This window comes from Phoca vitulina, unplaced genomic scaffold, assembly GCF_004348235.1.
Source record: "Phoca vitulina isolate PV1807 unplaced genomic scaffold, GSC_HSeal_1.0 scaffold40, whole genome shotgun sequence".
Classification (NCBI taxonomy): domain Eukaryota; kingdom Metazoa; phylum Chordata; class Mammalia; order Carnivora; family Phocidae; genus Phoca; species Phoca vitulina.
Window position 1 is genome coordinate 11466732 of NW_022589743.1, and position 12483 is coordinate 11479214.

Here is a 12483-nt window from a genome sequence, read left to right on the forward strand (position 1 = left end):
AAACAATAATAGGGGCGCCTGGGTGGCTCAGTCAGTTAAGCGTCCGACTCTTGATCTCAGCTCAGCTCTCGATCTCAGGGTTGTGAGTTCAAGCTCTGCATTGGGCTCCACGCTGGGCATGGAACCTACTTTAAAAACAACAACAACAACAACAAAACCCCACAATAATAAGCAATTCTTTTTGCCCAAGATTCAAGTCAAAAAAATTTTTTTTAAATAATGATACAATATGTATTTTTTCAATAAAAAATAAAAGCATCATATGTACCTAGCAGAAGTTGTATATTCTTACAAATTACTGTTTTTAGACTTTAGGATGTTAGTATGTAGTTTCATTTGAAAAACAGCTTTTAAAATATTTTCTCCTTTCTATGTAAATAGTGTTTTAAATTTTATAAAGTCTATTCACATACATTAAATTCATTTAATCCCTGACCTGAACTACTATTGCCACTTTATAGGAAGGGAAATTGAGGGGGAGTGTCATGAAATAATCCCCTGAAGATCAGTTTAAATGATTAACTACAAAGCTGAGACTAGAATTATTTCATTCCATTCAATACACTATTTACTAGGGAATCATTATAGCCGAGCACCATGCTGGGTAGAGGGGTATACAGAAATGTATTAGAGGCAGCCCCACTCCTCAGAGGCCCCAAACTAGGCCCCCATTCTAGCAGTTGGGAGGATGTTCTCACTGCTTGGGTAGGATGAGTCAATAATCCAGGGTAGTCCCACTGCCACCAGCAGCATAGAAGGGTAGGTCCCTCCATCATTTTCTGTTGTCTACCCTTTCTGGGAGTAACTAACTCCAGGAAGGAGACATAGCAAGAAACAGTCTCTCAAAAGATAAAACAAAAAGTCTCTCTCTGTATGAGAGGCAGGCAGGTAACAGAGCGCAATGACCAAAGAACCGACTCCTGAGTCAAGTTTGCCTGGGTCTGTTCCCCAGCCTTGCCTCCGACTAGTTGTGTTTCAGTTTCCTAACTTATAAAATGAGGATAATTACACTTCTAATCTTGTAAGGTTGTCATGAGGATTAAATGAATTGATATTTGGAAAATACTCAGAACAATGCTTGGTCATAGTGACTGCTATATAAATAACATCAGAGGGAAAAAAATGAACCCAAGATAAAGCAAGACTAAAAAGAGTCAATCAATACTGGATCTCCAACATTTTGTCTTTGAAGGAGTGATAAGAGTGGAAAAAATGTAGTGAGCCAGGCAAAGAAAACAGGCACTTCAAGAGAGGAATGACGAATGTAAGCATGGATTCAGATGAGTCATTTTATGAGTCAGTCTGCCACCAATTTTCCAGTCTCAATCTTTGGCTTTACTAGAGAAATTGATTTATAAAATATGACAACATTCAAAATTTACTGGTTATATTATTTGAAGACCAGATCCAAATTTATTGTCAATATAATTTTTAAATGAAGTCAGGTGTTGCTGTCTACTAAAATTTGATCCAAACCTCAAATCCTTCAAAAAGATTCAAGTATGGCCATTATTCCAAAATTAGTTACTTCATTATTACTTTAAGAGCTGGATTTGGGAGTAATTATTACCCTGCCTCTGAGAATGATATTCTATTGAACTTTGGAAAAGTCATTTGTAATGCTCTTCATAAACAGGTACTCACTAAATAATTGGTTAAATTGCTCACTACTTTTTGCTTCCTTCACCTAAAATTTGGAGGAATCAAATTCTTCTACAGTATTTTTAAGGTACTTTCTTTTCCATACCAAGTCTTTTGTATTTAACAATACAACCTTTTATTTATATAGTACTTCAGAATGTTCAAAGCAGTTTTGCTTTATCACAGACCTACTCTATGTATTAGATGTCATCATGAGATCATGACATTTCTTATTCTTATAAACTCAGAAACGTTATAGTCATTTCAATTATCCCTATTAAAGGAGACAAAACAAAAATTCAGATAACATAAGATTCTATTTCACATGCCCTGTAAGCTATGAAAACATCAGCAGCACTTACTTGTTCTTTTAATGCCTCTTTCCTAGTCCTTACCTTGAACTCTTGGAGACAATTCTTAATTTATAATTTTATATCCAAGCTAACATAAAATATTTTTAAAATAACATATCCTAAATCATAATAATTTAACAAGTGGTATTTCTATAATGAATGAATAATATTAACTATTTGTAGTGTTTTCTGGTACATAATACATAAGTGGTTCTCATAAAATTTGGAACCAAGTGTTTCTGAGAGGATTGTCTGGAACTTGAAATATATTTTTCCATAGACACATCATCACATAGGCTAATTTGGCTTCTAAACCACCCTAATATGTCCATGGGAAAATGCCTCCAAAATTACAAATTGGAAGGTTAAGCACCTTTCTACATCTCTCTTGCTGCAGTCCTTCCAAATTTAAACTCCCCAGAAGCTTCTGAGTCTTTAGTAGTTTGAGGAGGGGGCTTTGGAGGGAGTTTAGGAAAGGAGAGAGAAACACTTACTGGTAAAAGAAAGGGGGAGCAGCGGTATTATCCAGCTGATGGGCTATAGAATGTAAAGCAAGTGTAAGGAAGACACAGACAATCTCTCTCTATGTATGTATATACATTCTATGCATACCCGGAATGCAGCTGAAGTTATCATTTAGATAGTAATGTCTAATCTGTTTATTAAAATGTTGAATTGGGGGCGCCTGGGTGGCTCAGTCGTTAAGCATCTGCCTTTGGCTCAGGTCGTGGTCCCAGGGTCCTGGGATCAAGCCCACATCAGGCTCCCTGCTTGGCGGGAAGCCTGCTTCTCCCACTCCCCCTGCTTGTGTTCCCTCTCTCGCTGTGTCTCTGTCAAATAAATAAAATCTTTAATTAAACTATTCACCAATAAAAATCTGACCCTATTTGTTGCTATACATAAGATCTAAAACTTCTAACATGAATTTAGTCATCTTCTATTTTTAAAGATCACACATATTTTTGTTTTTCAAAGAAGTAGCTGAAAATCTGGAAAAATACTAGACTTCAACCTTTTTCTTTATAAGAAGGTAAAAAAAAAAATTTAGATTTCTAATAGGCAAAATTAATAAAAGTGCTAAGTCATCCCTAATCCATATACTTCCTTTGTGTTTTCCTTCTCAACTCCACCTACCCAAAAGAGTAGCAGCTCTAAAAATATATAAAACCCAATCTAATTTAAACTCTTGTTTTATTATTTTAATATTAAAATATTAAATATTTTGGGAAAATAAAACAATCCCTTTTACTGTTATATTTAGGTAGAATGCAATAAGCCAATAATAAAAGAATACAGTTGGATGATACAGCTAGAAAATAGTGAGTCCTGTTACAAACAGAAGTTACCAGATGGAGAACTTGTAAAAGTCAACAAATTATTTTATTCCCTTATCAAATTTACATTCCTTCCACTTATTTTAGCTTTTGATTTCCTCTTGCCTAGGAGAAATGGTCTAACAAAATACCTCTAGAGATCGCTTCCAGATCTACATTTTTGAGAAAATTAATATTCCTAGAGTATTAACAAAGGAATGCCCTCTTTCTTCTCTCTCTGGTCTTTTCTGAAAGCCTTGACCCTTGTCTTATTTCCATTGCCCCATTTTGTCACTCAGTATTAAAGTACTCTACATGATGAAACACACCATGACTATATGGTGCTCCAGCAAAATCGAAGATACATTTGAATGGAAAGGAAAGGCTATTAATCTTGCAAAACTGTACCCCTCCCAAAAGACACTCCCCTCCCCGCAAGAAGCTAAACACATGGTCACTATAAGGATTCCCGATTAGTGGCTTGAGATCTACAGTATGTCTTCAATGCCCTTGGCTGAACTCTAGGTCAATTATCATTGTCAGGTTCTCTTCTCTGCTACTCCTACTCCGCACTTCTTAGCTGGCTGGGATTAACACTGAAGGGACTGCACTGTCAAATCACACCATCATGTTTTTACTAAAAGAATATAATTTAAAAAAAAAAAGAATATAATTTAGTTTTAAGAGATAGAGAGTGTGTTCTTTTATTAAACTTCATTACTGAGATACTAAAATGATTTCATTATGAGGTAATCTCACCTATAATATTAAAAAATACAGTATATACAGTTGGCCCTTGAACATGAGTTTGAACTATGTGGGTCCACTTACATGTGGATTTTTTTGATACAGTACAGTATTGTAAATGTATTTTTTCTTATGATTTTCTTAATAACATGTTCTTTTCTCTAGCTTACTGTAAGAATACAGTATATAATACATATAACATACAAACTATGTGCTAATCAACTCTTTACCTCATCTTAGGCAAGGCTTCCAGTCAACAATAGGTAATTAGTAGTTAAATTCTGGGGCAGTCAAAAGTTATACACAGGGGCACGTGGGTGGCTCAGTCGTTAAGCGTCTGCCTTTGGCTCAGGTCATGGTCCCAGGGTCCTGGGATCGAGCCCAGCATCGGGCTCCCTGCTTGGCAGAAGCCTGCTTCTCCCTCTCCCACACCCCCTGCTTGTGTTCCCTCTCTCGTTGTGTCTCTCTCTGTCAAATAAATAAATAAAATCTTTAAAAAAAAAAAAAGTTATACACAGATTTTCAACTGCATGGGAGTCAGCACCCCAAAACTGCACTGTTCAAGGGCCAACTATAACATGTGTATAATTTTTTTTTAAAGAAAAGAAACAAAATACTGCACCAACAGCAAAGTTAAAACAAGGTCCCAATGTACTATATCCTAATTTCATTACTAGGACACATTTAAAAGATACAGAAGTTTCACTAAAAACATATACTTTTACGTACCCAACAGAATTTTCACAATCCTTAAGAACACAATGAAATTTTATGTATTGCTTAAAACTATGCCCTCATCAGAAATCTTTGACATTTCTTAGGTGCATATTCCTATTTTTAAGCATGCAGAAATGCATTAAAAATATAAACGTTCATTATAAAGTACTTTAAGAGAAGCCACTGAACTTGAATTTCTCATACCTGTTGGATAGTAGGCTTGGGAGTACTGCGCTGAGGGTGTGTAGTTACTATATTTTTGGGAGGAGCTGACCATTGTTTGAGGACCTTGTTGAACGTGTACGGATGTGGCGCTTGGCTGCAGGGTATAGGTAACCTCAGTTGGAAACCTCTGCAGTACAGGAAATGGAACCCCTTTATCTGAAAAAGTGGGAGACGTTTCCACTTGTCCTGGGTGCATTCCAAGGGAGTTCTGCCATGTTCTAGGAGGAATCGGGGTCCGATCTAAACCTTTCAGAGGGAAAGTACTGTGGTTGTGGGATGAAGTCGATACGTAGGAGTAAGGAGACAAACTATCTCGCCGGAATGACCGGTGGAATTGTCCTACAGCCACTGGTCCTGCATAAAAAAGGAAGAACACATTTACTAATTTTACATTATACCACTGGATGTTGTAAACCAAAAATCACAAAATATGAATATGTTGAATTCTCAGCGATTTTTAACACAACAGAAATTTAGTTCTGGTAAAAACAAGTTCAGAATCCAGAATACACATATAATGCTAAAAAAATAATCAAACTTTTGCTTGGTTCTCAATATTACTGTCATAAGACACAAAGTAGCCAAACTCTAATATTAAGTCAAATGTTAAATCAAAGTCAATGTTCAAAGCCTTTTATAGACGATTCAGTCATCTTACCTTTTTTTACCTCAACTGATTGACCCAGATTTTTCCAATCTGTAAGCTACTTCCTAGAAGTTTTAGAAATTCCATTCAGTCTTTCAAATCATTTAGAAACCTTAATAATAGGCATGAAAGTAAACACTCAACTGTATATATAAAATAAATAAGTGTAGATCAAACAAGAACTATAACATAAACCAAAAAGAAAGTTAATGTTCTTTACTCCCCTTCAATTTTTTTTTTTATGTGATAATCTTTGCAGAAAAATCAGGCTTGAAAACTTTAACTCAGTTCTCTTCTTTCCTTTCTTAAATTAATCAAAAATTTTCCATGGTCTTTTGTTCTTCAGAGGATCTCTAGTAGAGTCCCTTCCTAGATATCAGTAACTCTCAAACACTGATTTACATCTGAAATCACCTAGAGAGTTTGTTAAAAATCCACATACTCAGGCCCAAAGATTCTGATATTTGCTTTCTCTTATCTAGTAAGGTAGAAAGGAATTAAAAAGTGGAGATGATGAAGACAGAGAAAGGGCAATACTATATAAAGAGAAAAAGAAAATACACATGTTTCAAGTTGAACTGATTTTTCAGACTGTAATTCTTGAACATAAAGCTAGGCTAATTTATTTCCAGGAAGACATCATGTATTAAATCATGTGGTTCACAAATTCCTTTCAATTTGCTTTATTAAACTAATCTATTAAACAGAGGAAAAGTCTAATTTATGTGCTACTCATCTGTTAAACTACATGGTAAAAGATGGCACTCAAAAACCTACTTTTCCAAATATTTAAACTGTAATCCCATTCAACATGTTATACATCTTTCATTCTATTTCTTTGGTGTTTTATTTCCTCTAAAGAATAAAACATTAGGGGGCACCTGGGTGGCTCAGTTGGTTAAGCATCTGACTCTTGATTTTGGCTCAGGTCATGATGTCCTGAGATGGAGTCCCACGTGGGGCTCTGTGCCGGTGTGGAGCCTGCTTAGGATTCTCTCTCTCGGGGCGCCTGGGTGGCTCAGATGGTTAAGCGTCTGCCTTTGGCTCAGGTCACGATCTCCAGGTCCTGGGACTGAGCCCCCGGTCGGGCTCCGGGCTCAGGGAGAAGTCTGCTTCTCCCTCTCCCTCTCCCTCTCTCCCCTGCTCATGCTGTGCGCGCGTGCTCTCAGTCTCAAATGAATAAATTTAAAAAATCTTAAAAAAAAAAAAATTCTTTCTCTCCCTCTGCACCTCCACTCCACTCACTGTCTCTCTCTCTCAAAAATAAAATAGGGGCCCCTGAGTGGCTCAGTTGGCTAAGCAACTGCCTTCAGCTCAGGTCATGATCCCAGAGTCCTGGGGTTGGACCCCCCCCCCGCCCGTTGGGGCTTGGCCTGCTTCTCCCTCTCCCTCTGCCACTCCTACTGTTAGTGCTCTCCTGCACTCTCTCTGTCAAATAAATGAATAAAATCTTTTTAAAAATTAAATTAAATTAAAGCATTAAGAGTACTCCTAACCACTTCCGGTTTGGCACTGACTGATTCAAATCAATTTTCTTAAACTCTTAAAAAATGATAAAAATTTTAAAAGGAATAGAGCATTAATGCCAAAAACAAATATATACATACATATATACACACAAATTCTAGAGCCCTGGAAATCAAGAGGTCTAAATCTAACAGAAAAAAATCTTAGTTCAAAAGATTGAATGTATTCAAATGATATCACCTCTTAAAAACTGCTTTTCCTCTTTTCCTCTAAAGTACAAAAAATAGTTTTAATGGTATCTGACTAACAATTCCATATGTATACACACTTTGAACTACGAGTGCAATCCCTTAAGACCTAAAGAAACATTTTTTGCTCTTTACAACAGCTGTTTCTGAGGTCTAAAACTACCCACCATTTGATTCTTCCTTGGATGCTTCACATGCTAAAACTACGTATTGCTACAGTGTGCAATAGCTAATCTTTCTTCTACCTTCTTTAGAGTTAAGCTATTAATGAATTTACAGATTGTCAATAACTTAAGCAGCTAATTAAAGAATTAGCTTTATTCTTTAGTTTATCTATCGCGATAAACTCTGAGTGATAGCCAAATACTTACGGATTTTTAGATGCTGCTAACATAAGAACGCTGATAGGATTAGAAGGGCATTCCTTTTCATTTGTTTTTTAAAATAAAGAACTAAAACATGTTCAGCTCTTATTTACTGTTTAGGGTTATCTCATGGGGTTCTATTCTGACCAACTTCACAGAATATCATCTATAGGTTTTCAGAACATCTTCAAGATATATTTGGCAAAGTTTAAATCCAGAACTCTGGAAATGCAAGGCAGGATGGATTTCTGTTCTTAAAGATCCTATTCCTTCTATATAAATGAATCTGAGTTAATCAATTCCCAGGAAAAACTTGCCTCCTGTGAGCTTGGTATCCCCAGGCCAAAACGGATTATCTACTATTGCTCACACTTGTTACTTAGTTTAGAAAGTTTTAACAAATACTGCTAACAAATATTGTAAAATAAATTGCCACTTAAGTGCAAAATAACAAAAGTGGACCAAAAAAAAAAAAAGGAAAAACATGTGATCTTCACATTTCTTATCAAGTACATTCCTGAAAGGTGAACAAGACAGTTAGTTCAATGGATCTTGGTAAGAGAAATAGGTACTTAAAGGATTCTATTGCAAAAAAAAAAAAGAAGTATTCAAACCATAAGCTGAAGTAGAACACAGTAAACAAAGTGGAAACTAAGAAGCAACAGTATAGTCAGGCATAAACTAATGAAAGATTCAAGATGAATAAAAATTATGTAAAAAAAAAAAAAAAGTAAAGACAAACAGAAGAGCCAAGGGCTTAGAACACAGAATTAAAGCAAACAAAGTTGGCCCAGTATTCTTGAACTTAGAATTACATCCCACCCACACCAGTAACACAATTCCTTAGTGAACCAAGCCTATGGTATAGACAATCCACAAATGACATACCTTCCGCACATACCAACAGGCAGGACAGTAAAAAATAGTAAATGCATGAAAACTGCAATGATCTAGTTATATGTGGATTGATGTATTATTGATAAAGCAAAAGTATGAATTAAATTTGTTATTCAATAAATAATCTTTAAAATGCCGCCCAACTGAACTATAAGTGAAAACAATCAGACCACAGGCAGCCCCTGTATTTCTTTAATTAAAATGGACTCTATTGGGGCGCCTGGGTGGCTCAGTCGTTAGGCATCTGCCTTCGGCTCAGGTCATGATCCGGGGTCCTGGGATCGAGCCCTGCATCGGGCTCCCTGCTCCGCGGGAAGCCCACTTCTCCCTCTCCTTCTGCTGCTCCCCCTGCTTGTGCTCTCTCTCTGTCAAATAAATAAATAAAATCTTAAAAAAAAAAAAAAAAATGGACTCTACCCGGGGCGCCTGGGTGGCTCAGTTGGTTATGTGTCTGCCTTCAGCTCAGGTCATGATCATGGGGTCCTGGGATGGAGAGCCTGGTGCTGGGCTCACTGCTCAGTAGGGAGTCTGCCTCTCCCTCTTCCTTTGCCCTTCCTCCACCTTGTGCTCTCTCATGCCCCTCCCCCTACTTGTGCTCGCTCTCATATAAATAAAAATATTTTAAAATAAATTAAAAATATCAAAGAAAATAAAATGGACTCTATCCTTAGAATACAACTGGGTTTAACAGAGGTGAGGGAAAAAGAAAGAGAAGTGAAAAGAGTGAGCAAGGTCTTCTCTTTATGTATGCACGTATAGGTTTCTCTGAAGTGCTTATATCTCCCAAGAACACACTTCCCAGTCTTTTCTCCTTATGCCCACCAGATACACAGCCTGAAAAACAAACATCCATGTCAGAGATTCTGCCAAATGTATGCCATGGTATTATCTCCATTGCCTTTCCCCATTCAATACCCCACCAAAATCAATGGCCATCACATGGAAGCAGCTTAATATTCCTTTAGAATTCCTTTAGAACATTCCTAGGCCACTGCTATTTTTCCATCTTGTTACTAGAACTCTAACCTAATCCCTTATCTTCTAAACTCCACAGACACACAAGCTTATAATCCCTTATCTTCTAAATTCCAAATGAACAAAATGCTGCCTCATTCATAACCCTGGGCTGAGGTTAAACTGAACAAAGTGCTACTTCTGTTTGTGTATTTTTAAAGTTTCCCATATCTGAAAAATAATCCTTACACATTATGTTAAATCCAAATTAACATGGTGAAAATGTTTCTACTGAAGGCAAAGAATAAATTCTCATTATTATATCCAGTTGCTGTCTTGGAATACTGTCTCATGTCATGGACTCTTTACACAGAGAGAAGGATTATTGCCACCCTCACCTTCCCAGAGGAGGGGGAAGAGCACCAGAAATCAAGTTGATAAAATAATTTTCTACCACAGAGAATTTTTGAGCTTTTAGTAAATACATAGTTATAGAAAGTTCTTTCAATACTGAAAGGTGTAGAGTGAAAGATTCAAAGACTGTAAATGTGAACTTTCTAAAATTCTTTTAAACTACAACCTGACAGTAAAGAACACCATTTCTGCCTTATGTTTGCCTAACCATAACACCTTAAGTAAACATCAGCTCTAATTAGTTACAATGAAAGAAATGTTTAACCAATTCATTGGACGCAGGAACAGTATCTTATAAACAATTAAATATATTCCTACGTTTTTGCTCTTAAGATATATAAACAATGTCGACCTTTCTATACATTCCTTAAACCTACAATATGATTGGGCACCTGGGTGGCTCAGTTGGTTAAGCAACTGCCTTCGGCTCAGGTCATGATCCTGGAGTCCCTGGATCGAGTCCCACATCGGGCTCCCTGCTCGGCAGGGAGTCTGCTTCACCCTCTGACTCTCATTCTCTCTCTCTCAAATAAATAAATAAAATCTTTAAAAAAAAAAAAAAATGATGTGTCTGAGGGGTGGAAGACGGCCTGTCCCTTCAAGGACACACTTCCACTCAAGGTACCTTGTTCACTTTCCCTCGGTCGGTATAAACGTTCTGTTTTTGTGGCCGTGACTCTGTTCCTTCCTACCTTGACCATCATATTCGCACCCTCTACAGTAACTCTGTTTTGCTTCGCATTAGAGCAGAGACCCTTTGGTGTTTCTTCCCGACCTAGTGCTACTTATTCTAGACGTTCAAGGTAAGGTAAGGGTCTCAAGAAGAAGGTAAATGGCCATGGAGGTTTGGGTTTCAAGAGGGGCCGGGAAGAGCGAGAGCCTACGGCAGAGGTCCCTTTGGCCGCCAGTGGACAACTAACCAGAAGGGACTCAGCGCTTATGGCCTCTTTCCAGGGGAGGTACTGGCGGAAAGGGGTGCTGGAAACGGTGGAGGCGACGTGGCTTATTTCTCGGGAAGCACAGCAGCAAGCGGATCACCTCACGGGGGAGGATGTGCGAAATGCCCTCGTCAGTGGCGGTTGCTCCCTGGTGCCCCATGTGCCCTGCCGCGGGCGAGGACTCACCGTGCGGCTCGGGCCGGGGCCCCGCGGACGGCGGCGGCTCCTGGTGCTGCAGCGGGGAGGGGGAAGCGGAGGCCGAAGCCGAGGCCGAGGCCGAGGCCGACGTGATGAGGAGCCTCTGGAAGCGGTTGGGCGGCCGGCAGGGCACCTCCAGGCCGGCCGCCAGCTTGGCCTTGTTGGCGCTGGTGAGCCTCTTGAGGTGCACGAGCAGCTGCGGCTGGTCGCGGCGGAAGTGCGGGCTGTGGAAGTGGTGGAGCGGCCCGTCGCCCGCCGGCCCGCCGCCCCCTGGCCCCGGCCCGGGCCCCGCCGCGCCCGGCCCGCCCAGCACCACCTTGCGGAAGCCGTAGAGGTTGAGCTGGCGGATGAAGCTGGTGAAGTTGGTGGTTTTGAAGAGTTCGGGCTCGGCCCCGGCGCCCCCCACGCCGCCCCCGCCGCCGCCCCCAGCCCCTGTCCCGGGCGGGCTGAGCAGCTCGGCCTCGAAGAGCGGCTGGTCGATGAGCAGCCCCTCGCCACGGCCGTCCCAGCGGATCGAGCGGTACCGGGGACTGTTCACCAACCGCCACAGCTTGGCGGGGAAGTTGTTGGGGTTGATGGGGGTGGAGAGCAGCGCCTCCTCCATCGCCCCCGCCCGGGCACTGGGACTCGCCCCGCCGAGCCTGGCTCTCCCACCCCGTTCTCGATCCCCCCCACCCTCGCCCGGCCTTCGCTGCGCCCTGCCCCCCCTGCTGCCTGCGCCTGGCCGCCGCGGACCCTGGGACCGTTGGCGCACGAGCCCCCGCCGCGCCTTGCAGCGCGGCCAATGGGGCCTCGAGTTCCCGCGGCGCGGCCGAACGCGGCGTGAGCCGACCCGCCCCCTGGACGCCGCGCCGCCCTGTCCGCCCGACGACGCCGCGTGGAGCCCGGCCGCGTGCAACAGCGTGGGGCGCGGCCGCGGCAAGTCGCGTTCCCTCGGCGGCGTACGCGAACCGCCGGACTGCGGCGGAGTTGCTGCCCACCAGGTAAGGGTAAATCTGCAAAGAAATAAGCCCGATTATCCGGCGTCGGATACGAAGATTCGTGTTTATCACCACAACCGGCGTGTGGGGATTTCGAATTCTTAAGAGTGTACACTTGGCAACTCAAAGTCAGCCATTCTGGAGAACAAAGGGCCTAACTCTACAATCTGTAGATTACACTGTAGTATAAACTCTATAATCTGTAGATTATACCGTAAATATGAACTAACAGTTTAATTGCTTGTCTCTCCAAAATAAAAATGGCGATGGGGGTATGGTATCCTGGGTAAACGATTCACCTTTTACATAGTACCATCTTACATGTTTTTTTAATAGACCTTTTTACGGCAATATTTTGCTCAGGACAGGTCTACTGAGAA

At 40.7% G+C, this 12483-nt stretch overlaps 1 protein-coding gene across 1 annotated transcript in view; it reads right to left on the reverse strand.

Moving 5' to 3' along the window:
- The window catches only part of HSF5 (heat shock transcription factor 5), a 43020-nt gene extending 31293 nt beyond the window's left edge, over positions 1-11727 (reverse strand). The window contains exons 1-2 of the mRNA XM_032429161.1: positions 11112-11727; positions 4976-5350 (exon numbers count right to left, since the gene is read on the reverse strand). Coding sequence (XP_032285052.1) covers positions 4976-5350; positions 11112-11727 — 991 coding nt within the window. The remainder of the gene's footprint in view (positions 1-4975; positions 5351-11111) is intronic.
- Between the last annotated feature and the right edge of the window lie 756 nt (positions 11728-12483).